Below are 26,783 nucleotides of genomic sequence, written 5' to 3' on the forward strand. Positions count from 1 at the left end.
AAGCCAAGTCAATTCACCGGAGATACAAAACCTACCAGAGGAAAATCAAATCCTCTGCCATTTCCAAGTTCAGAGTTTAAGGTTGAAGGTCACGCAACCAGAGGTCCGACTGAGTCCACAGGGAAATTCATTTTTCCTGATGGCCATCATTCTTCCTGATGTCTAAGAATTCAGTGGATTCTTTTGTGTCCTAGGATCTTAATCTCGTAGAAATGGGGATTCACCATGAAACCTCAGGCGATATAGTATTTCCTCAAAGACATTCATGGTGTTTCACTAAATCCTGCACAATAAAAAGTGGTGAAATAATTTATGTGAAATGAAATGAAAGAGACAGAAGTTCAAACCCAAAATCTGTTTGCTTTGGAGAGTCGTAGAAATGGTCGGACACGGCCTGTCGCAGTTCTACTGTATGAAAAGGATTTCAGACGCTCATGATCTGCTGAGAACTTGGAGCGATCCCGATGATTCTTTAAGATGAAGGATTTGTATTTTTGCACATACTGTTGGTATTAAATGTTTATCTTTACATGTGTGACCGATGTTGTTCTGGCCTGCCCTGAGGGGGTTTCAAACCCAGGTCTCCCGCACCGCGGGTGACGATGCTAATCGTTTCGCCAAGAGGTCAATGACCACTTGGCAAGCCGATTAGCACGTATTTTATGGGTAAGTGAGTTTAACTTCAGTACCACTAACCGCCACACACCGTCACTTCTCCGTCACTGGTACCTCATGACTGCGGACCTCCGTTACACATGGTGCAACAACTTTAAGAGTAAAAAACTCATAGCTAGACAGAAGTACTTGTGTTTCTGTGCAACAAAAGCCATGGAAGGACACAAACTAAAAAGCAGAGAGCTTGCTTGCGGATGGACCTGAAAACATTAGTGCAACATTTTCAGTTGGACTGTTATGCAAGTTTCTTTTTCAGTGAGACTTTATTACACAAAACTAATGCCCGAACCCTGCTTTTTTTTTTTTTTTGATTCACTTCACCTAAAAGTGTTTCATAGCGGTGCTGACAGCCCCTCTGCTCTGTCTACATCAGACTGGTAGCCCTGCTGTGGACATCCAGACAAAACATTCCTTCTGTCTGAGGTCACCCAGCCACTCAAATCTCTGGCCCAATGTACCAGCTTAGAGCCTGGGGCAGCAGTCAGCAGGAGAGCAGCCTCCCCACCGAGAGAGACAGTGCCTGTGATAAAATAGTTAAGCCGGCGGACTGAATACAACAGATCATGGTGCGTCAATCAGGGATCGTGGTGCATTGTGAATTACTGTAGGGAAGAGAGAGCACGCAAGTGTCAGGGAGTCCACGGCTTAATCTCAAATTTACGGCATTGTTTCAGCTTAAAACCATCGCATTGTTTATTGAACGGTCATTTTTTCTGTTCGGTTTTACGGCTCTGTGTGTTGTGTGTATACAAAGCTGCTAAAAGAATGTGTACTGTAGAAGAGGCTATTCTGTTTTCCATGCTGACAGCAGGCAAATGTCCAACAGCTGCTACAAAATCCGCTAGTGATACACGCAAGATTGATGAGGAATGCTGGGAATTGAGACACGGCTACAAAACAAGACATGGAGCAAATTCCCCGTCTCCTCCTATGCTCCACCCTTTAAGACTTAGGACCAGATCCCATGGGGGCCTTCAAGTGTGTGTGAGGTCGCTCCCTTTTATAGGCTCCTGTTTTGAGATTGGGATGAATTACTAACTGCTGGTGGACACTGGAAGGTTCTGCTCTGAGTCACATGCTATTTGCAGGAAGAGAGAAAAAGGGAGGAGTGATTTTAAATGAAACACTTTCTGCGGTGGACCGGGGGCAAGCTGAGGTCCCAAAGGTCCGACCGCCCCTCACCCCAACTCCCTGACTCACTAGCTTTAACTCAGAATCAGTTGGTTGGAGCTGGACCAAGACCATCGCTGGAGAGATGCTGTCATATTGGCTTTATTTAGACTCGGCTATCAGCTACTGAGAGAGAAGAAGCTAATCCATCCCTTGATTAAAAGATGATCTTGGGATCCACACACTGACCTGGAAAGATATCCGGTATAAAATGGAACATGATCATCACCTTTTTCAGCTACTGGCCCAGATACTGTGGAAATAAGCTTAAAGCTTTTTCATGCCCTAAGGGTTTCCTTAAAAGTCCATTTTTCTTCCTTTTATTTATTTATTTTGAATTCAATTCTAAGGTCTGTTGTTATGAGGACAGTGATCCACTAGGGGCTGTGCTTTGCCAGCGTAAGCAGAAGTAAGAAGACTTGACAGTAAACCACATATCAGGAGCCTTTCAGTGCCAGAATTTATACTGAAGAAACATCAATGAATATAAAAAACTAAGTATTTTAAATGTTTATTTAAAACAGAGGAACAGAGCAGGGGGAATTTCATTTGATTACTGGGTAATGCACTTAGGAATATGCATACTTACTGTACTGTACTGGGAAACGGAAAAACTTCCTTTCATCAGATATTCAGTGTTTCTACAGGGAGACGCTGAAGTCTCCAGGGAGCTGTGAGCTGGATGCTTACATCAGGCTGGAAACACTAGCTGTGCCAAGCGATGCCTCCCATGGGCCGTTAGGGGAAAGTACATGAAGCTGGCAGAGTGTGTGTGTGCGTGCGCTGTGGGGCTGTGGGGCTGTCATCGCCATTCGAACTGGTTGGGATTTTAACTGGTGGAGCGCGTCACTGCTGCTAAGTTTACTGTTGTAGGCAAAACAAAGAGGAGTCACAATTAGCTGAGAGGCAGACACTGAGACTTGTCATGACTTTGTTAAGTGAGAGTCAACACCCTGCAGAGAGCGCTAATGATTCCACTTTTAATCCTTACTTACTCAAATGACCTCCGTCTGCAGATTCATTTTCTGATAATGCCTTTTTTGATTAGTGATGGATTGTTTCTCTAGAATATACATTTTATAACCTTACTGGATATGTATTTTAATGTGTTTTATGAGTAGAGAGAGACTTGAAGGTCAACAGAGAACCTCCCCAGCAGGGGTCCTGAGGCCTACCCTGACAACAGACCTGCCGTCTCACCTTACACTCATCCCTTCATCAAAAAAACCCCAACCACCTGATCATTACATGACAGAACAACTGCGCCCTCTCTCTCCTCCATGTTCTGCTTTTTCTTCATCTTAATTTCTGCTTACAGTCTCTTTACCACTTTCGTTTCAGCACCCTATCACTCCACTTCCTCTCTTGTCTCTCTCCCACACTCTCTGAGTGCCTCATCATCTTTTTCTGTCTCTCTGCTATGCATGACAGGGAGTTTCTGCTGGAGGCGCCACTCCGACTACTGGGCAATGCTCTGCTCCCAGGATAGGCTGTGGGGACTTCTGTCCTACATGGCTGACAGATTTACATCACAATTCTTCCACACACCTTTCCAGAAGGGTCTAAAAGCGTTTATGTCTCTGTACCTCTGCACTGACTCTTGCAGCCTTCTTGAAGACACGCATACAGTAGTACATCTATTTAGGACCTGACTACATTTGAGATCTCTTAAAATACTGGATGTGTCCAGAGAAGGTAACTCTTCCAAACATGACAGAGTTATGAATAAAGGCTGACTTTGTAAATGAAACTGTGTTAATATTAGAGTGCTAGGCTACTCACTGCAGATATAAATTAATTCATTTGCCGAAACAGTTTTACTTGACGGCAAGACACTCAAGACAGAGGAGACTGTGTCACAGTCCTGTGTGGTAAAGCAAACTCTAGGATTATGGGCATTCTGGGTTTTTCCTTCTCTCCCAAGATGCCCTCTGTAAAATCTGGGGAATTAAAATCTGAAGTGCGTCCTAGATGTAACACACTTGGCACTCAGAGATCAGTCTATAAATGTCTAGTGGTACAACATTGCTCAATGTCGCAGGCATATAGCGTGAGTAAACGTACCGTCCTATCATATTCAGGACCATTAGTCCTGGCCTTCAGCTGTGAATTCATGGTATGAATGTAAGGGCCAGGGATGAATGATGTAGCGGAGGTCACAGCATTCCTCCCCCCCGTGCAAGATCTCACTGTTCTGCTACACATCAAGCAGAGTCCAGGCCTGAGCTGTGATAACAGCTGTAACAACCTCATGAGAGAAAGGTAAAATATTACACACAGGGTCTGTTCCTCCCCTGTGCTCTTTCCAAACATTTCAAAACACCGTCCTTGTCCAGGTTAGAAGCTACTGGAGTGCAACTGTGGAGCCACAACAGAGGTCCAAATACTGTCAGCAACAGTGCAGCTCCAGCACCACAGGAAAGCCAGAATTAGCAGTGATTTGAACTTGGAGATAAGAAAACAAGCAACAGCCAGTTTTTTTTCTCTCTTTTTTTCCAGGGTTTGTTGTTTGACCTGTGGTCAAAGGGAGAGGGGGCCACACCCCTCAGAGACCAATGGCCACACGAACACACGAGAGGCCCTGTTTGGTTTTACAGCGGTCTATCATCTGAGAAGCTTCTTTATCTACGAAACAAATCCAGCCTTTTACGTAACACCAGTTTGTCTAACCCTTTTTGGTGAAACCAAAGCCAGCCACACCATTTAGGGCAGTTTTTAACTAACCGCGTCTTTCTACCGAAGGCTCAGGAGAATATGACTCTGGAAGGTATTTTGGAGCCGCTAACAAGCTTTACTCATCTGCCTTTGGCATCTCAGACCAAAGGAGGTGAGCCGATCTGCCAACAAAGAAGTTATTTCATCTGGTATGTTTGTAGTCTGACAGTGCGTGTGTGCTCATGTGGGAAGAGGAGAGAGAATTATAATGTAGAGTGTCAGTGTGTGTATGTGTGTGCGCACATTCCCCCCGCTGTCAGCTGTGTGGGGTGACCTGCTGTGACATTCCTGGCCCGTGTGGTGGCTGTCACACCGGCCGGCTCCAGTTGCCCTGAATACCACTGACCAGCAATAAACTCATTGCCTTTCAATGTCAGGAAATGACGGCGCTGACCGAGAAATAGACACACACGCTCATAAACGCGTACTCTCCCTCCATCATTACCTGCTAATACACATCACACATCAGATCATGTGCGAAGGGTAATTTCCACTATTACTCACTTTCAATATAATTACCCCTGAAGTCTATTTAAGTATTGGTGGCACTAAGGCGGGAAATGTTTCCACTTGCTCTGGTTTCCAGAAGAATCTGGACGGTGTTCAATGTGAATAAAATTACTCTGGCTATCAAAAAGTTCTTGTCTTCCCTCAACAGAGCGCTCCTTCACAGAGGACACGCAGATTTCTGTTTAAGTCCAGCCACGCTGGAACAGATGGTACTTCAATTACCGCGGAGAGTGTGTCAATCAGCTCACACACTGTCAGCTTCTACCAATTCCTGTCCTTATTTGTCTGCTTTCTCTCAAACTCTCAATGAACACTGGCTTGTGTTTATAGTGCTGCAGAGGCAGATCCAGCGGCTTCTGTTCAAATATGTGCATCGCAGTTTTCAAAATATGGACTGGAATTAAATTCAAGGTCAATTTATGCACTTGAATAAAGCTAACATTGCCAAAACAGCTATTGTTTGAGATCAAACATGCCTTTTCAATTTCCGCATTCCAAAACTCTGCAGGGGTTTTAGGGAAAAAAAGCATGACACCTGTCTGTGTGAAGCAAATCACACCTGAAGTTGGGATAATAATAATAATAAAGACCCAATAATGACACATCAGTGTGCACTGTAGTGTAATGAAAGACATCTCACATTAACCCCATGAAGAAAACATACCAAACTGACTTTTATCTGTGAAATGTTATTTTTTTGGGTGCCTTAATCTATCTGTTTCTCTCATACACATACAGTCTATTGTTCTCACACACACATTCAGAAACTTCTGTCCAGTTGTAAAGATCATTTGCGAAGGGAGGGTTGGGAAATGAGGGGGAGGGAATGTTCTCCCTGCCTTGGAGGTGGTGGCTCCTCCAGGTTTAAAGACCTATTCAAAGTAAAATGTTGCAGCAGTAGTGGTATGCATTTGTTCGAGTGAGTGTGTGTGTGTACATTATGCCTGTACAACATCAGGATGTTTTGTTGTCCCCATTAACTTTTTCATTGCTGATTGTAGCTTCAAGGCTCCAATCGCTGCCTCAATAAAGCGGCCGATCCCTGCGCTGCAGTACAAAGCAGGAGAGACACACACAGAGTCTTTGTGTCAGAAACTACCCAGGTGTTAGAGCTTCAGGATTTTCCACACAAATGTGTTTTCCACCCTCTTTTTTTTCCTCTGTAGCCACACAGCCATGTGTCTCAGCCCTTGTAAAAATCAGGGAGAACCTTTTAAATGCTTAAACAGCACAGAGCTCCTGGGCTAAGTAAAAAAGCAAAAGATCATTGAGGCTCCAACACTGGCAAGGCTGCAGACTTACAGGTTTGGTGCTGGCTTGTGATTATGCACATGGGGTGACGCGGACCGACAGCTGCCACTCAAGTCAGTTAAGCAGTTATCCTGCAGTTTAAATCAACACAACACCATGTCAGATTAAATAGGATCGGAAGTACAGTCAGCGGACTTCATTATCCAGCACCAACAAGACTGCCGTGCGGCGTTACGCGGTGAGACAGCAGATACACATCTGTCTGACTCAGCACTGTCATACAGTACATTCAGACAGGAGCACGACTTTGAAAGCTGGAGTTTCAACGGATTAAAACCAAGCCTGTCTGACATCTTCATACTCTGGCATCATTGTGTTGGGGGTTAAGGTGTATCTAATGTTTTAGCTGTAGGCTACAGCAGCGTTTCCAGTTATCTATATATAAAGACGGGATGACAATACCCTCACCCGCAGAGTATGTGGAGTGAATGGTTTGTTGAGTATGAAAATCATCTTCAGGCTTGCAGAATCAATGCCAAGCAGCGCTGACGCTGTTCTGGCAGCACCCGGTGGCTCCACACCTTACTTGGGCACTGGCAGTTTATCCTATTAAAGCCCCTCATCTGTAAGGTCTGTAAGCTGAAGCTGGAAAGGATGTTTACAGGAGATCGTTTAGGTAATAAGTTTATTGTTGGCCTTCCTTTCCTCTTCCAGTTAAATTAAACCAAGCAAGGTGATTGTTTTAAACCGGCATGTTCAGGCTTTCCTCACTTCTTTTTAGAATTTATGCTGGATTAAGTAGGAGTGTGATACTACAAACATTTGGCCACCTTTGCATGGGAATATCCCTCATTAATGATTCTTCTAGGCAAAAAGTCTGACACCAATTTCCCTTTCAAGTGAATGGGAAAGTGATTTCATTAGTTAATTTATTACCTCATCATCCAGCCTCACTCCTCGTTTCTTGTAAACATTTTGCATTCCTTCCTTTTATTCGTCCACTTTCAGACTCTCTCTCCCACGTTCCCCCTGTTCACACACCAACAGTCATAAAACACCAGAGATTTAGGCATAAAAGAACAGCAGCTTCTGTTCTGCAAAATCATTGAGTGTTTGACAGGAAGGCCGACAGATTGGAGGAACATCCCTCCAGAGTTTCTCTCTCTCTCTCTCCCTTAAAAGGCCCTGAAGGAATCCCAGCACAGGCGAGTTTATCAAGCCCTACCCCAGAGTAACCTCTGACCTGAGCTGCTGAGCTGTGTGTCACTGCTGATCTATCCCAGGCAGCAGGATGCTGCTGACACACATGAAAAAAATAATATGACCAAAAAAAGAAAGGAAAGGAGAAAAAAAAGACACAGTCTTTTTGGCCTGCACAAATCTGACAACTCTCACAGCGCAGCAGCATGGCTTGAGAGACAAAGCCAAGCACTTTCTGACCCACACACAGGCTGCACAGGGACACACCCTGTACCACTTTAATGTGATGCTTCACTTTCGTTGGTGCTTTTAACAAAAACAGAGTCACAGAGAAGTTCCATTACAGAGATTTTCCTTTTTGGTTTGCATGTTGGGTAACGGTCAGCCTCAGCTCTAAAAGGGCGACGTTTGGCTTCACTACAAGCTGGGGAAATCTCCTAAAATGTCATGCAACTGTACGTGGTGGTACACTCACACACCAAATCCACTGCTTTTTTCTACCAACGGTCTACTTTCCATGAGCGTTTTAACTGGCGCTGACGTCTGTGTATGGCTGACCTCAATATGGATCCAGGACTTTGTGTTTGTAGTAGTAGTGGTGAGAGTGCTCGCTGCAGTGGGAAAACAAATGGCACAAGTTTCAGTGATTTCACTGGCAGAAATACACAGAACAACCGTCACCATTTACACGTTAACTTCCGTAAAGCTGTGTCATGTGCAGTAGGTGACACATTTTGTTCTCAGGCCTCCTTTTTTGGGTACATTAGCGGCATAGCTCCATCCGTGAGTAAGTCCTATTACTCTATCACCATGACTATTGGATGATTTGTGACAACAACTGTTGGTCCGAGGCCAAAATGTACATTTTTCATACTAATACACTGGTTTATAGTCAGAAACCATGAAAATGAATGGCACTCACCTCAGCTGAACTTACCATGTTTAGCACTAATCCTCAAATGAACACTATCACGCTACGCTAAACTAAACTAAACTCATGGTTGTAATTGAAGGATCATTGTCTTTGGGAGGACATTAGCATGCTGGACACAGCTCACAGAGCTGCTAGCATCACTGTAGTCTTTTAGTCTTGTTTAGCTTCTTGTGGCTGGAAAAATATTCCAACAGGAACTTGAACTGACACCTGAAAGTAAAGACACAAATCCACCGTTGCAGATAACTATCACACCTCTCTACTATGATAAGAAAGGAATTCTGTCATAGCAGGAACACTTTATGTTATTACCTCTACAAACTGGTATCTTTAACAAAGTATGCTAATTATCTAGCATATGTATGCAAACAGTATGTATATATGACTGGTAAGACTACCATTACTGTAAGCAGAACAAAAAGAAAGGTATTGCCATCTGTTCGACAAGATGGCATTTCTTTTTAGATGTAGGAAGTGAAATTCCTAGGTCTTATACAAGAACACAGTCTAAGTGCGTCCACATCTATTCATTGCAGGTTAAGTGCTTTTCTCAAGGGCACTCCAACACCAATTGTCCTTGCTGACCACTTTATTAACACTTCTCAACCTGTGGCAGGCGGCCAGCTCACAACTCTGACATACACTGGAAAAGAAAGATTTGATCCAGCATATATACATGATATTCACCATAGCTTGAGCTAACATACGTAACTCAACTGATCATTTTTCATAGCCACAGCACAGGAAATGAAATGACCTCACTTTTATCAGCACACCTTCTTCTGTCCAGTCATTGTTCAGTGTATGTGTGTGTGTGTGATGGGAAAACCCATGCTGGTGGGCGACTTATACTTAGCGGCTTTAAACAGACACACACCCAACAACAGTTGGTCTTAAATATGCCCCTAGGCTTTTTAAAGAGTTTGTTCATTCACAAATGTGTGTGACAAAGCACTTCCCACACCACTTCTGACCTCACACAATGACACACACTGTAAATAGAGGCCACTACATCCATTCACAAAGATAGCTACACTATATCTGTACTGGTCTAAAAGGTATAGTGACAGTGCATTTATCCATATGACTGATATAAACAAAGGATAGGAGTTGAAAAAGATTCATCATCGTGTATTCCATTCTGGTCAGATGCGTTTCTTCTACACACATCAAAGCTGGACTTTGCTCAATAATTCACAAATGTTTGAATGTTTCAGCCGAGGAGAAGCTGGAATTTAAATTACTCTTTGCAGACAATCAAGCCTGCCAAAAATAACCATTTAATTGGCTGACTGAACATGGCCACTGCTATATTTAGGGGTTATTTTAAGCCCTGCGGGGTATAGGACAGGGTCTTGCAGGACACACGGAGGAGAAAAATGGATGCCAGCCTGTCACCCTCACCCTCACCCTCACAATCACCCATCCATCCTACTTCAACAGGGCAATCCCCCGCTCCGGAGGCCCAGTAACGTCGGCATCAGCTGCTCGCACAAATTGCATTAGGGGAAAGTGGGAGGACAGCCAGGCCTTTACCATTCAGTCGAATACAATTTGGAGCAGGCAGTGACACAGCAGTAAGTAACATTAGAAAGAGCAGCCTGACTGATCAACTATAAATATATTTTAACCCATTTGGAAAATATTTTTTTGATATCAAACTTACATGATATGTCTGTACTTTTTTGGTTGTTTTTAAAGTCATGTTCTATTATTAATCATAATGAAATGATGACCACTTTAATCTGAAGAAACACATACTGCATCAGAGAGGGTTAGTGACTTTCTTCAAACTTTCACAGCTGAACAGGATGTAAAATATATGCTACACTAGCTAACCCATGATGTCATTGTAGCTGTACTCACAGCAGTGCTTTGAGCTAAATACTCAGCATGCTAGCATGTTCACAATGAAAGAGGTGGGCTAATAGACTAGTTTCGCCATCACTACAGCCACGCCACTTTGAAATACCTTCAACTTTTCAGTACATAAAGAGACCTCACATACACTAAGTTAGAATATACTGACCAGATAGCAACCAGATAGGCAAAGCTCCACAACTGGAAGTTGTATTCTGTATCTAGACGGCATCAGTGATAGCACAGGCAAATGATTTCTTTCTATGACAGCGTGTTGTTCAAGTTGAGACATCTTTCTAACGTCCAGTTAATCTTTTACATAATATCAGTTTATAGAGGCTGTTGCCATTCAAATGATGGCTACCTCCAGTCCTTGTACTGTCTGTTATTAACATGTCTTTTGATGCAGTATGTCTTTAAAGACCTATATTGCTTCAAACCGTTGGAGGAAAAAAGCCTTGGTCTGTTTTTCAGGGTAAAAGCAGGTCAGTACATGGAGAATACGGACAAGGACGTGTATTTAGGACAGAGTGCTTATATAGTGCAAGGATAAAGATGGGTATCTAACAAGAGAGAGGCGTTACACTGCAGGGTGTCTTAAGAGAATGTTTACAATCCAAATACTTTCCATTATCAAACATCTGCAGCCACAACAACATACAAACAACCTACACAACCACACTGCCTACAGGCTATGATGTACACCGTTATGAGTCCTTCACTGAATAACAAGGTTCATGGGGTTTACAGCTTCGTGCAGCTTTCCCACATTCAACGGCGCAAATGCGGCTCATCATGTGTGCCACGATTTGGTGGGATTCTGCACAGAGAGAGCGTGATCAAGTCAGACGGCTCTCTCATTGGCTGCGTGATCAGTGTGCCTTAATAAGGAGAGCAGGACCTCAGAGCAGCACAGACACTGTCGAGGAAGGAGCACAGAGGAACGTCTGGAAAATAAACACCTGCCACAGGGCCAGCTTCTGCTTCCCATTACCTCCTGGTGCAGAAACAGCACTAAACACGCAGGGATATATGACAAACACACACACACATATAAAGCCACGTAGATGTATTCTGATGTTGTTATGAAATTAACTGTGATGATGTCACTATCGACACCCTACCCTTCTCTGGCATGTTCACTATTTACTACCACTGTTGTCTTGAATATGTGTCAGAGGTTACTTTATTATCAGTCTTTCCACAACGTTGAGGCTTAAAAAGCTGGTTCTGTTTGACTGATAACAGTACATAGCTCCAGCTCCAAACTAAATCAAAACAAAGGCCAGTAGTACAATGTATTTGGCAACAGCTCTGTTTGTTAGTGGTAATTATACAAAGGGCCTAAAATCAATACATGTTTCGCAGGTGTAAAAACTGCAGGACAAATCAGCATTTTCAAATAAGACACGAGACCTCCACGGAAATAGACCTACCAACAAAAGAAAACCTGCAAACATGCTGATGCGGAGAAAATAAGCAACGTGATTCAGCACAAGCGCAGTCGCCAGTTTCACACTGAAGAATTAAAAAAAAAAAAAGAAAACTGGGGCAATATTTATAGAGGAGCTCTCCCTCTTCCTGATGATCCGTTGGAACGGAACAGATGAAACATGCAGCAGGAGAAAAACATGGAGTGGAAGGAAAAGTGAAAGCATATCAACATTTGAGACTTGGATCGAGGAATGAAACTGAAGGAAAACTTTGAAATGAAAGGACGCCGCTGGCACTGACACTCTCTGACATGAGGAAAGTGATAAAAACGCCAAAGTGGGCAGAAACTAAAAATGTGTTGGGATGGACTGACTCTGTTTGGGTGTGGATGGATTTCTCCTCACCAGTTTCACCCATTCACATCTACACCTTTCTGATTCATTTGTGCAGCACATGAGGATTTCCAAAAAAAGGAAACTATGTGAGATAATCCAGCGAAGGCACGCTGAGCTGCACACTTGAGGAGATAAAGGGATGAAGGGATAAGGTGAGATGAAAATTTGAGAAGAAAAGCATGAACTCCCCACGGGGCATTAATGAAATTCATTGTTACTCAGCAGCACCTGTTAATGTCCTCTGTTGTGACTGGACACGGGATAACAATCAGCAGAGCGCTCAGACTTTAAACTAAGCCCCTCTCTCAGTCTCATGGAGGTCAGAGGTCGGCTGAATGGGTTTGTTGCTACGGTCACATATCAAAGCCAAGCACTCCTGTAAATCCACCGGACTCTCACAACACACAACACACACTCAGACAGGCAGCGTGGAAGACTGACAGCAAACATGTGCGCCAATCAATAAAACACTCAGCAGTCAAGAGATGCAGTGTGCAGGGCTACCGCTGTTTCACACACACACAAACACACACCGACAGACACACACACAGCAGCCAGTGTGATGAAAGGCAGAGGAAGGTGCATATGCAAACAGTCACATGTTTGCACCTGTGCAAAGTCAATAAAACCAAAAATAGACAAATTAATTAGAAACACACGCACAGACACACACATACAGAGACAAGTCTTCCATTATGACATGTTGTCATCATGTCGTGTGCTGTGGCTGTCATCACTGTAATGTGAGTGCTGGCTCCCACCTTTATACTTCTCTCTGACGTTTTCATAAGCCTGGATGAAGTCCTGCTCCTCGGCGTTGGGAGGCAGGTAGGCGGGTTCGTACATGGCCATGCCGGCGGTGTCACCCTCTTCTTCTCCTCCTCCTCCTTCTTTCCGCTTTCTTCTTTCAGGGCAGCGTTCTCCTCTGTGTGTTTGGATGCGTGTGAGGCAGCCTACGCTGTCCTCTGTCTGCTCTCTCAGCTGTGTGTGAACCCTCCACAGCTCCCAACTTCATTCCACAGCCCCGCGCCACACCCCCACCACCCCGGTGCTCGCCCTCCTCCCTCCTCTCTTCCATACCCTCCCGTAGCCTGGCTCAGAAATACTAATATAAATGTCAGGCTCCTCCTCTTAAAGACACACAGACACGACGCACAAACAGGCACATGCTCACTGTGCTGCTTGCCAAGCACAAGCACGGCAGTGAGGACAGCAGAGCAGCAGCAGCAGAAGGCTCTCCGCTAACATTTCAGCTGAATTAGACTGTGATGGATGGAAGCATCCACCGAAGCACAGACACACTTCTCTTAGTGTCACGCAAACGTCAGATCCGTTTGCACAGCAAACACAAAGTTGCTCATCGTATTTGCTGTTACATCAACATCACATAACACCTCTCAGGTAACAGTGAGTATTATGGTTAAGACAGGTCACTCTGCCGCAGCGACTTTTACGGCTCTTGTGTCTGGTAAACTCTGATGGTAAACAGCAGGATTTCTATAAATGCTAATGATGCTAATCCAGTAATCCAGGGTGAGTATTTTGTGTTTTACACTTAATTGAGTTGTAATCGTAACGTTACTAATGTGAGGCTTCAAAGGAGCCAATTGCTACTTGACGTTGAGCTTCAGCCATTGTTGGCTTTACAAGACGTTACAATGTGTCCTCTCAGCAGCGCTGCGTTTCAGGGAGGCTACAGAGAGTTGCTATCGGAAAGTAATGATGACACAGATCAAGGCTAGCTGGTTGACATGCTAATGTAGAAGCTAAAGAAGTGTCAACATTGGTGTTGCTTGTCTCTCTCTCTTGGTGAGTAAAGGAATGAAGTTTGATGCTGAACCTGCAACAGTAATTAAACAGCTGTCAATGCTAATGTTAGCTTTGTAGCAATAGAAAACATTCACATAATAATTCATTTAACCTGTTCTCTCTGTAGATCATTTTGGACGCAGCCTACAGTACAGTTCACTACCTGTAATTCCAATTTTGTGTAGACTGGATTAGCATTATCACTGCTTCGAGCTACTGTCCCTCATTTCTATGTGACATGTTAGTTAGCTAAAGCTGAAGAATCTACATAGCTCCAAGGGTTCTTATTGTATGGTAATTAATCTGTCATCAGCTACAGGTTTATTGTTCGGCATGACCCAGTTTATTCTTCTGTAACAATGATCTTTGACCAGATTTATGCATCAATAAATTTCCGTCTAGCGAGCACATGGCTCTGTGCCACAAGTTGGCATGTTGAAGAACCGTTTGAATAATAGGTGAGATCCATGATCATTTGTGCACATTATTGTAGGAGACTTCATTTTTGTAGTTGTAAAAAAATGTCCATAAATGCTAACGTGACATTGTGGCAAGATGTTTTGTTGCAACCTCTCCTAACATGAAACCAGTCATTCCTTATTATTTGGGAGATGCTAAAGTGAAAGTTATTGTTGCATAATCTGTTTATTTAATCACAATTGAAAAGTCTGCAGCCATTTGCTACAGGACATAACCCCATAACAATGATGTCCACCCTGTTTGTGCTGCAGTAACACACTCCAGCTGCTCGCTGTTATGTTTCGGTCTGCGACTTTGAAAGCTGATGCTTGTGTACTGCAATAAATACATTCAAAAAGGGAGCCCATGGTGTAGATATGCCCTTGACATCCACTGGGAACATCAACTAGTGGGGCAGCCCCTGAATATTCAACAGTTGCCCGATGACCTGCCAAGGCTTGAAGCTGATGACTAAAAACATTATGCTGGCACAGAGAGACAGTGGTTTCTGCTATCAATGGATCCAGGCTGCTACATCGAGTTGTAATCTAAAAATGATGTTGATGTGTTCTTGAGTTTTATGATTGCAAATCTCATTAGAATGATGAGGACACTGACAGCTCTCTGAAGAATAACATCACCCCTGCACTATTTCCATGCTGCTTTGCATGGGAGTCAGTTACAGCACAATAAGGGGAATCTAATGGAGGAAAAAGGAAAATCCCTGCAGCTCAGCCCGGCTATCAGACGTTTCTTTGGCCAAGGCCAAACTGACATCAGCCAGGACACTTCCCCGAGAGGAAACACGATAAGTCCTCTCCAAACTCTGCTGCTGCAGAAGCGCGTGTCTGTATCTTTGCACTAACTCTAAGAGGAAGTCTTGCTAGAGCTAGGCACATCCAGCATGTTTTCTTTCTTTCAAAGTTCAGACACTTTGGAAATTATGCTTTTTATATTTTCAGCAGCTTTTAAAGAGGAACTATGCAAGACTTTTACCTCAACTATGCTAAATTTTGACCTTAGTTAAACACCGTAATCAGTGTAACAGTGTAACCCGTAATCTGTTGTTTATGACAGATAAGACAGATACTGTAAATGACGTTATCCACCAACTCCTGGTGCTTTCCCGCTGGCTTCTTTGAAAAGAAATGCACATGGCCGGAAGGAGGGTTAGCAAAACAGCAGAAATACGACTGGATTTGCATAGTTCCCCTTTAAATGTGAGAATATACAAGTATTTCAAATATTATGCTCATATACATACATACCTTTAAATGACCATATGTATAAAAATGCATTCCTAGTTTTTCACATAACTGCTTATAAAAACATGCACAGTGCATCCACCACAAAACAGTGTAGACAGGGAGTTCCCCAGGGCCATAAAATTATAGCACAGAAAAACTCAGCTGCCCAGAGAACGAACAGCTGGATAAATATGCAGACAACATAAACTCCTCCTGAAGCAGCACTAAACAGCTAACTGTTGACGAAATAGGGAGAGGTACAGTACTACGGAGGGAATGACATCAGCGTGGTGTTGACTTGTGACAGATAACACTGCACAGAACAATAAAGAGAGGCCAGCGTCCAAGTGTGTCCAGGTTAAGTGGTGCTGTGACATCAGTGTTAGGCTATACTGCTTGGGAGTGAAGAGGAAGCTAAGTGGAGATGTTTAAGACTAAACGTTTAGCACATCACCCACTATTAACACTCACTGACACAGGATCTCACAGCGTCATCCCACACATGCACGCACAAACGCATAGCGGTGACACTTAAGAGGATGCTTACATTATATCTCTCTCTGGGTGCTCACTAGATCGTACTAGATTTCTGTCCACTCCCAAACAGCTGTAAAACCATACCTGGCTTTGTGACATCTGTTTATTTAGTTAAGCGGCAACTTTAAAGGGGCACGTGATCTCATAATCTAAATGAGTCAGATAAAAGCTGTGGAAGGAAGGAAGGAATGAAAGTATGTGTAAGTGTATACGTGTGCAGCTTTCCCAGATCTCATTCAACAATACTCAACAGGTGCCTAAAGCGGCTCAGGACTCCTGCACGCACATAAGCTTTCTACATCAGAGGGCTGGAAGGTGTGGGTGTGTGTGTGTGTGTGTTCAAATGTGTGAACTGCTTTAGATGCATGTGTGTGGACTCTCGTCTCAAGTGTTTGTCTGTGCATTTGCACTTCATGTGATACTTGTGCCTGTAAATGGTCCCACGGGATGAATGGAAACCAACAAACAAAGCTGTGAAACTAAAGATGTCCTCTGCCTCCTGTATGTCACACACAGTACAACTGGTTAATGTAGTTTAGCTTTTACTGTACAATCTTGGATGAATTGTATACACGCTTACAAGGATTATGCAATTAAATAATACTGTATAATGTAAGTTTGCATATTTTATTAGTATTCTTTTCCTTAGCTTAGAATTCTACATAAAACTTATCTTTATGACTTTTTAAGGTTGTAAAATAAGATGTTTTTTTCTGGATAGTACACTGACACTGCTATTAAAATATTTTTTATTTCATTCTCAAATGTATTCTCATTCCCCAGTGGCTGAAAAAACTGTACAGCTGGAAAATAAACAGTCTGTCTCTGTTTTTTTTCCCAGACATGTTTCCTTCTGTTTGATATTCTAGCGGGGCCAGTACACAAGACAGGCGATGCTACAACAACATTACCATCATTAATGCTTTTCACACCACTCTGCTCTAAGAGTGCAATACCACTCCTCACAAATCACAGCACATCTTTTAGATTGAAGCGTCAAGAGCTTTACTCACGCTCGGCTCAGTGCTACTGCTGGGAAACAAGCAAAACTTTGTGTACACAAAAGTGCACACACACACACACACACACACACACATGCACACAACTGAATGTTCACACACAAATACACAAAGGCAGGAGTTTAATACTGGCCAACAGCTAGACTGATAGTCTGGCTGTGGAGGATGACAAACCTCTCATCAACAGTGGGACAGCTGCTGTGAGGAGGAGAATTTATCACCAGCTTTAACTTAACCAGGACTCATCCTCTGCTGGAACGTGATAAGATGGAAAATTATTTTGTAAGCAGAGACATGGTTTTAAAAAAAAATCTCACTTTCTTCCTTCCTTGTTTTCCTATCCATCACACTCCTTAATCCTGAATTGATTTATTGGAATGAATGTGCCAATGTCAGTGGCAGACAGATCATGATCAATAGCACTGCAGAGGCAAGTCCAGAAACCCCTCCTCCTCTACAGTAAAGCACCTATACAGCTAAGATACATGTTAAAGAATGCGTTGTGCAAATAACCACAGTGTACATACAGTGATACAAGCAGGCGGCATGTTATCTTCTCTGTTAGCTCCTCATATCTGAAGGTTGGATGTTAAGTGTTGCTGCATAAAAACACATGAGTAAAGTCGTAACCTCACCCCCTCCTTTCTCTGACACAATCTCCATGAGTGTATCATCATCTTTTTTTGGGAGTTTCTCTGTCAATTAGCCAGGGAGTTGACTGACAGATTTCACAGTCTGTTGCAATCATGGTGCAACAGCTAAATCACAGGCGTTAGACATTTCATAGAAAACAGGCCTGGCTCCCTCTTCTGGATATCAACAACAGACTCATATGTGATGCACAACAGTGACCACTTCTTCTCCTATTTGCTTTTCCACTCAGATCACACACATTTCGTTATGGCTCATTTACAGTATTTCAAAACTGACGTCTCAGTGTTCGGCGTGCTCTCCCTGGAGTGCTGTGTAATGGGGAAGGCATAAAGGTCACAACTGTAAAAAAAAAAAAAAAAAAGTTGGCAGAAATAGAGATATTCTGTTTGACAGGCTGCGTCAATGAGCGTAAAACGTATTGTATTCTGAAATAAAGCAGCGCCCTGTAACACCACGGGCACAAGGAATACACTATGTAGGCAATGCTATTTGAGACGGGTGTGGGAAATGAGGCACATTTTCCAGAAACTGTGATGACTCCAGGTCCAGGACCAACACTTTCAGGCAGCCCCACCAGCCCCTTATTAAAAAGCGCCACCTGCTGGGCAAATGTGTTATTGCTGTCTGCATGGGCCTTGATAGCAGACAAGATGATAAGATGACATTTAATAATCTATTGTCGTGCTTTTCAGACTGCATCTGAGATCCAAGAATAGGTGGAGGATAATTTATGGAGAAAACCCAGACATTCAGGTTACACAATACTCTCAAATATCTCTCGAACCCGAGGAATAAGACTAGAAACACAAAGAGCTTCTCATAAGTGAATCAGTTCAACAGTCTGAAACTGTGAGGAAGAGTACAATAAAATGCCAATGCATTCAGCTCAATGCTTCCATGAAATTTGCTTTTTACTGCGTCATTATGAAAGCTGCCCAATGACAATAGACAATCTGTGTCTGTGCAGTAACTGCCTATGATACAAGTGTGTTTGTCTGGGAGAAGATTTACACTTGCAAAGGGCCAGTTCACAGCCCAAACTAATCACACTGCCTGGGGCCACAGACGATGTATGACTCACATATTTCCCATTAAGCCTATAAAATAAGAGCTACAGTGCTACTGCTGAGATACTTGGGGCTCTGTTCATCCATACTAATCATTTTTAATCACAGGAAATCTCAACCGTTTACAGTCTGTGTGCATGTGTAGGCTATGTGTGCATGTGTGTATGAGAGAGGAGGAGAGAGGCTGTGTGGTGTTATCTCAGTATCAGATCATAGCCTCTCCAATAATAAATAATTGAGGAGTACTCTGCGGGGATGTTTGCCATTTTCAGTGCCGCTTGGATTTTCAAGGCAACGCTGAAACACATTCTGACTGTGAGGGTAGTTAACATTTAATGGAGGAAAGTCAACAAACATGATCCTATTTATGTTCGTATTACAATTTACCTAAAAGGGCATAATAGCAATTTAGCAATTTTAACAGCACAACAGCCTTTAAAATTGTTATGCCTGATGATGATGAAAAATCAATCCTGTCTAACCTGTTTTTGTTTTGTTTTTTGTATTGCATCTGGGTGTGATACCTGCACAATATGACAAAATTTCATTAGAATTAGAGGCTAAATATTTTTCTTTCCAGGTCCTTTCCCTTCGCTTGTGCATGGCATTGTAGATTTAGTCTAGGATTAATAGCTCAGATTGACAAACCATATATTAAATATTTGACAGTCAGCATGGATAAAGATAATGAGCTCCACCATAAAGGAATCTTATGATTATCACAATGAGTATGTAAACTTCTCAGTGAGGTCATGCTAAATGACATGAGCACACCACACACAAGAACCGGTTGATGTGTTACTTGATATGTGAGGGATGAGCATTTATGTTGACATAATGATAATATATGTCACAATAGCCTGAGGAAGACGTGTGTGTGTGTCTATGTACAGAGTTCTCGTATTCATTGTACTGTGTCCCTACAGTGAAGGTCAAACAGTGAACCACATGGTGGAGTGTCTGATCTTGTACTGAGTTATGTTGCAAGGGCACAGAGTCAGTCCCTGAGAACCGGTCTCACGAGAGCACTAAGGAGTCTGTGCATTCCTCTGACCAGGATCAGGGATGACCTCTGACCTCTTCCGTTGCTCCTGTACTGACCCCATGCAGTCATATAGTGGACTGTAAATCCTCTCTATAGCCAGTCTGACAGCTGACTGACTGAGGCGCTTTCAACTCAATCTCTGACTGGTTTGTGAATGGGTGTTCACTGCATCCCAGCAGTGGATATTACTGTTATACATCATCTTTATCGCCTAAGGATGTTCAAGGAAAGAGACTTTTACAGAGTTAGTACATATCTAAATAGCACCATCAGCTTCACGTGTTAATCCCAATGGAGTATACTCTGTCTATTCACAAGCTGCTAATGTCATCAGTAACTGAAGCCCTCACTTAACAAGTCTTAATAAGCTCTCAATCAAAATTTTCTGAGTCTATTCCCACAGGTGATTAAAACAGTGTCTAAGCTGCACTAATGGGTAATTAGAAATCTAAGTGTAATTTATTAACTAATTTAGAGATCTGCAAAGTTGAGAGAAGTCATCAGAGATAACTGACAAGACAAAAAAAACACACTTCCCATGTAACCTATCACATGACTTGTACAACCATAGACATGCCATGTACACACACCTCTGTCAGTAATGAAACACATACTGTCGTTACTCATACGTAAGTAAAAGTTTTCAAAACAAAAAACACGCTTATGAGTCCACATGTCATGCTAGTGGCCTGTAGTGGGAATGCTAATATGTTCAGAATGACAATACTATGTTTGTATGCTATATTAAATGCATCTTCCTATGTTGGCTAATGGCTAGCTGTCAAGTATTGTACCAGTCAGAAAATCTACACAGCCACAAACAGCGGAACAAGATGAAAACTCGACTGCCACACAAGCTGCTCTGTTTTGCTGTAACAGTGTGGCTTTGACTAAATGCAAAGACATAGGATGCTAACATACTGGAAATCATATGCTGACGTTTATCATGTTAACTATGGTTACCGTTTTCATTTTTCATATTAGCATGCAAACATATAAGTACAACTGACACCAGTGGGAAATAGTTTTGCAAGTATGTGGTCCCCAACCAAATACTGAACGAATACGATGTTTGACGTGTTGTTGGCACCAGATTAAAAGTTAAGGGCTCTTCAAACTCATTAAAATTAATCTTGTCAGGAACAAGAATGTCTTTACCAGATTTCATGGCAAACTACCCAAAAGTAGTTAAAATATTTCAGTTGGGACTCGGGATAAAAGTGCTGGACCGAAAAGCATTTCCATGCTGTCACCATGGTTAAAAAAAACCTTGTTTTTAATTCCTTAATGCATTGAACCAGTAAGAAAACAGTGGTTTAGGCCACTAGGTATCTTCCATCTACATCTACTGTATCTAATGCAAACAACGAGAGGTCAGACCACCAACAGCTGCAACAGTGGATTACAAACAAGATCTGTGTTTAGTCCAGTTGTGATTCCCCTCTAGCACATGTTTGTCTACACAGAGTCAGGGATTCTTCAGCAGTGAGTTAGTCAGTCAGCAGAGCCGACAACAAAAGCTCAGCCTCACCCATGGGTGCTGACGCAGCCTGACCTGGCCTTCTGATGGCTAGAGGAAGAGGATGTGGATGCAGGCCTATTGTAGGTGCTAAAGTTGTCCAGACTTCCTCTTAGCGCGGCAGGAGCACGGCACTCCAAAACAAACCCGATCAAAGACTTACTGAGGCTAAACCTGGCACATTGTAAATAAGCATATCTCAACATAAAAGGGGAGTACTGTACGTCTTATTTTTGTGCAACAATGACAACGTAGCCATTCAAATAAACAGGTTTTACGACCGTCTCTTCATCGTATCGGTGCAGATGTGAGGCCGTCCTGCCTTCCCACAGTGGCACCATTTAAAATCCATCTCAAACACAATGAACATATCAAATGACTAGTACATTATTGATTATTGAAGTAATTTCATAGAGGTGGCACTAATTACACATAAAATGATTATGACTCTTCACTTATCTCTGATTCATCTGTCAATTTTACACCAGGCCCTCTCTGGCAATGAACTGAGTAAATGTGTCTAACATTTGGCCTCAGGCAATCAGCACATCACGGAGATAGAACTACCAGCCCATAGAGTAAATAAATAATGTGCTTCCAGCATCCCTTTAGATGAACTGGACAGGATCCCAGCCTATTGTCTGAGCGAAATGAACCACACCTCACATTTGGAAAATTACTCTCTTATGCTACTTTCCTTGTCTGAGCAGAAAGAGTATATCCTGTTCGGATGGAAAAGCCTATCATCAGTATGCACGGGGAAATAAATACACATACAAGGTGATGAGACAGTTTAGCATCCTCTTTTGACTTACACTGTAATTTACAAGGTTAATTGTTCCGCAGGGACCTTCACCTTTAAAGGTCAAGGCAGGCTTGAAGGCACAGAAGGGCTGGAGCCCTCCCACCACATACAAAGATCTTACATCTATACATGACACAACAATATTTAACTTAATACAGGTACTTATGCACATATTAACACAACACTGTGACCTGTTCAATGGTCAGTGTGTCAAACTGAGCTGACTGTCAAGCTCTACCCAGAACGCAAACAAGGACATGCCCATAGATAACAATGGCCCATTAATAAATGCATTTTCAATACAAGTAAAACACTTATGAATTATTTTCGTTCTTCTCTGCTTATGAAGGTTCTTCAAAGGCAGCACAACACCCACCGATGTCTGATAAAAACGCCATTATCTCTCACATTTCTCAGCCGCCCCTGTGGGAAATAGCTTCACTAACTTCTTTTTGTTTAAAGTCTGAAGTCTGTTGCGACTGTGACCACATGGAGGTGTGGAATTTGTAACTGCTCCTACAAGCCCGGTGACACTCGCATTCAAAACAATGACATGTTTCTGCTCTTCATTTGAACACAACTATAGCGCTCACTAGATGCGCTCACAGTGCTGAAATCTATCATGTCTAGAACAACTTCACTGTCCTTTCACACATACACAAATGTCTCCCTTGAATAAACGGTTCAAATCATTTTCTTTTCAAAGGCTGAGCTAATAAGCAGTTTTCATATTCATCCTACCTGCAATGCGAATCACGGCCCTCTCTGCTGGATCCAGGACCTCCCCTGAGGCTGATTTCGAGCGCTTCACCCTCTGGAGCTTGGACAGGTTCCAGGGGAGGGTGTCTCCAGGGCAGGGGACAGTGCCCCTCTCTTCATAGTTTTCCTCCAGTGGGGTTCGATCCCTATGTCTGTCTTTACGGCTCGCCATCATCTACCTACTGGAGAAATGAAAGAGCAGTGTTTAAGATTACAAACCATATCCAAATATTTTATTTAGGGGGTTTAGTTTATGTGGACCAGCACAAGCCTGGCATTGGCAACTGTGATATAATGCTATAACCTGGGCACACATCCCCATAAAGTTACCATGCATGTAGTTTGTTATAAAACAAGAATTAGTAATTAATATCCCACACTGGTTTACAAAAAGTGCAAGAAGCAGATCAGCCACATGCTTACAGTCCCAGTTATGATACTATAGAGGGCAAAGAAGGGTAAAGTCTGACATAATTGCCACAAGGTGTCAGAGGTTTTCAAAACATTAACACTACTACAACTTTAAATTCTCCGGCCAAGTCACCAAATCATTAAACCACGGTTGACTCTACCAAAACAGACACCCATGTATTAGTAAACCGACCTGGTGTATCAGGTTTTCTCCTCTCCTGTGCAGTGACATCATTTTTTTTTAATATTAAACTGTCACCGACAAGATAAAACTAGAAATAAAAAGTTCGATGTCAAGAGTGCCATAAAATGCAAACTGCAGGACTCAGACACACAATGTGCTTTGTGAAATATCATGAGTAGCGGGTGGAGATGTCTGCAGGGAGAGGCCCTGGGACCTTGATAACAGTACTGTACTTCTACCGCTCATGCAAAATAAAAAAGGGTGGAGTAACTAAAATTCCTATAAGGCATCCATGAATTTTTTAAGTGAGCTCTGCAAAAGCTGCAGAGTGAATAAACACATTTATATTCTTAGACTCACATTTTATGATCATGATATGTGATGGCAATATTAACCACATTATGTATTCTGAAAGTATACATAAGTGTCCTTCAGCAAAAAAAAAAAAAAAAAAGTCTAGGAGAGGAGACCACGACTGTTCAGACTGACCTTTGCCTTCAGGTTAAATATTTACCAGGAACATGCTGCATCGCCATATATAGCGACAGAGCTAAATAGTAATAATCGGCGTCACTGTGAAATGTCACAACTCACTACAAATGACATCATATCTATCACATCTCCCATTAATCCTGAGAGAGTAGGCCGTGTGCCGTGTTAAGGGGAACCAATTCCTCAGTTAGCAATCAAACCCAACTGTGGCTGATTTCCATAAGGTGTGTGTGGAGATGAAGCCTAACACAGCCTGAGGTGATATGCACATTGCACACCTTGGCAATGGTTACTGGGTTAGTAAAGTACAACCTGAGCTCAGTCTGTCAGTCATCGGCACTCATAAGAAGTCTGCATATCTAAGTGAAGTGGTGATCCAACACCCCGTCACTTTCTGTCATATCAGGATACAAATCTCTTAACATTCTGTCAGCATCAATATTTCAGCAGAGCTGTGTATGAATGTGACATTATAAGATAGACCTCTGCTCAAGGAGCTAGCCTGTGAGTGAGGCACTGTCCTGAGCCGCAGTCCCTAAAAAAACACATAAAATAGAGCTGACAGTCCACTACATAGAATAAAAACAGTACAATAAATAAAATACAAATAACAGTACACTACACAGTCAGGATAAGATAATACAGTAAATAGAATATAGATCACTGTACTGTAACATGCCCTAATGTTGTCAGTTCATACTTCAGTCCTCTGTTATCATACTTAATGTAAATGTTTTGGCACCTACTCAGCATGAGGATCATGATGTCATCACAAAACAAACTAGAGCAGGCCGACACAGAGAGAGGGACATAAAATAATATGACCAGAGCAGCTGTAAATGAATTTATTTGATTCCATGTCCAAAGTAGTAAATTGTTTCTGAAGCACTGCTTACCATGACATTTGAAAATGCAAATGACAAAGGAAACACTGTCACTGTCAATACTGTAAGGGAGTTTACTTAATGGGAAGAATTGCATAATATTGCAAAGGAGGCCTGGACTTGTATCAATATTAAATAATAGTAAATATACAGCTCTTGTAGTATGGTAACTGTCTATCTTAGTTTATCTGTGACATTTGTGTCATCTTGGGGATAAGACTGTAATAAGAAATCTAAACACATATCCCATTTCCATCTCTTATGAGTACACTGTATACTACAGACCACACAGTGATGACACTAAAATGAATGGCCACTGTTTCTGGACTGTAATAATAAAATAAAAAAAAACTGTCTACTAATGGGCTCATAAATTTTGTAATGTCTAATTAGTAGTAATATAATAGATCCCACAGTGATCCTGTGATGTTGACAGTATTTATTTGTGGAGGTGTATTTTTGTAAACTGAGTGACACTTACAGAATTCAGATTAGATTACTGTCTAACTGAGGTTATTTCATAATTCAATGCATGTTTTGTTGGGAATATTAAAGACTACAACACCTGCAGTTGCACACTGCTGGCCTGAGGCACCTGCAACAAACTGAGCCCCAGCTCACACCAATACATACACAATGACTCAGTAAGGTAAGTTAAGCCAATCCTGCCACTGTAACATGTCCCTTGCATGGTGCTGCCAAAGTCCTAATTACTACTGAGAACACACATTGTCTTACCTTGCTGCTGTGTTGGATCAGTGCGTAAAAGCTTGTCAAACAGCCATAAACGCCTGCACTGGGCGCTTCAGTCTGTGTCTGTCAGGTTATTGCCAACCAAAACAAACGAAGTCGCTGCGTGCCCGTGTGTGACAGCGCATTGCATGTGTGTGCCGGTAATATTGAGACAGCCACTCCTTTCGCAGGAGGCAGGACAGGAGGAGGCTGGAGAGACGACCCGCCGTGCAGAATCCGCAGTCATCTGTGATGTTTCCCTTTCCCTTTCCCTGCTCGCTCGCTCTCATCCAACATCCCTCCCTGCATGGCGACACCTCTGAAATAATCATTCGTTAGCTGACAACCCAAAGCTTGGAAATATGCCGCTTCTACTCTTCATGACTGCAGAGAAACGACGACACATAAACAGGCGTCCTTGCCCGGACGCTGTAACGCTGCACCGGGGACTTGCTGTGGAGCCGCTGTGCCGATCGACAGCAATTAACGGCGTGTCTCCACCAGCACGGTCTGGTTCTGCGGTGAAAAGCTGCATTACTCACCGCTCGATTAAGTTGGCCTGGTTGTCCCGGGCTGAGCACTGTTGTGTCTGCAGCTGCAGGGAAATGCAGAGGACGGATTATGTGTTAAGAAGCAGAGATGTTTTATTAAATGGCTGCAATGATGTTTGGATTAATGGGGAAAAGTGCACGTGGTAGTTTATCCGTGTTTCTAAATGATGCACTATCAAGCTAACACATACTCTTGTGATGCTGACATGATGCAGAAAATTAGACCTATACCCATCACTTCACTACATTAAAATGTTATAAACGGTATTAAACATGAAAAATCTTTGTTGAATAGTTTTACAATTTTTGGCGGGGGGGGGCTTCACCTGCCCAGCAAAGCATCAAAGTTTTGCTAGCATAGCCTATGTTAGCATTAGCAACGGTTTACAACTTACCAGTCTAGAAGAAGAAACATTGTCAGATCAGTGTCAAACTTCATCCGTCAAAGTAAATCCGCATCGAGTC

At 42.6% G+C, this 26,783-nt stretch overlaps 1 protein-coding gene across 14 annotated transcripts in view; it reads right to left on the reverse strand.

The window, feature by feature from the left end:
* The window catches only part of plecb (plectin b), a 122,483-nt gene extending 96,164 nt beyond the window's left edge, over positions 1–26,319 (reverse strand). For 8 of the 14 annotated variants that reach the window (XM_085802743.1, XM_085802736.1, XM_085802741.1 and 5 more), the window contains exon 1: positions 12,906–13,133. In XM_085802743.1, coding sequence (XP_085658869.1) covers positions 12,906–12,996 — 91 coding nt within the window. In that variant the 5' untranslated portion in view covers positions 12,997–13,133. Of the gene's footprint in view, positions 1–12,905; positions 13,134–23,046; positions 23,247–25,773 lie in introns of those variants that run through there. The other 6 variants (XM_085802723.1, XM_085802721.1, XM_085802720.1 and 3 more) reach the window with 3 other exon arrangements.
* Positions 26,320–26,783: the final 464 nt, after the last annotated feature.

This window comes from Trachurus japonicus, chromosome 16, assembly GCF_045865225.1.
Source record: "Trachurus japonicus isolate A0001 chromosome 16, Traja_1.0".
In the NCBI taxonomy this organism is placed as follows: domain Eukaryota; kingdom Metazoa; phylum Chordata; class Actinopteri; order Carangiformes; family Carangidae; genus Trachurus; species Trachurus japonicus.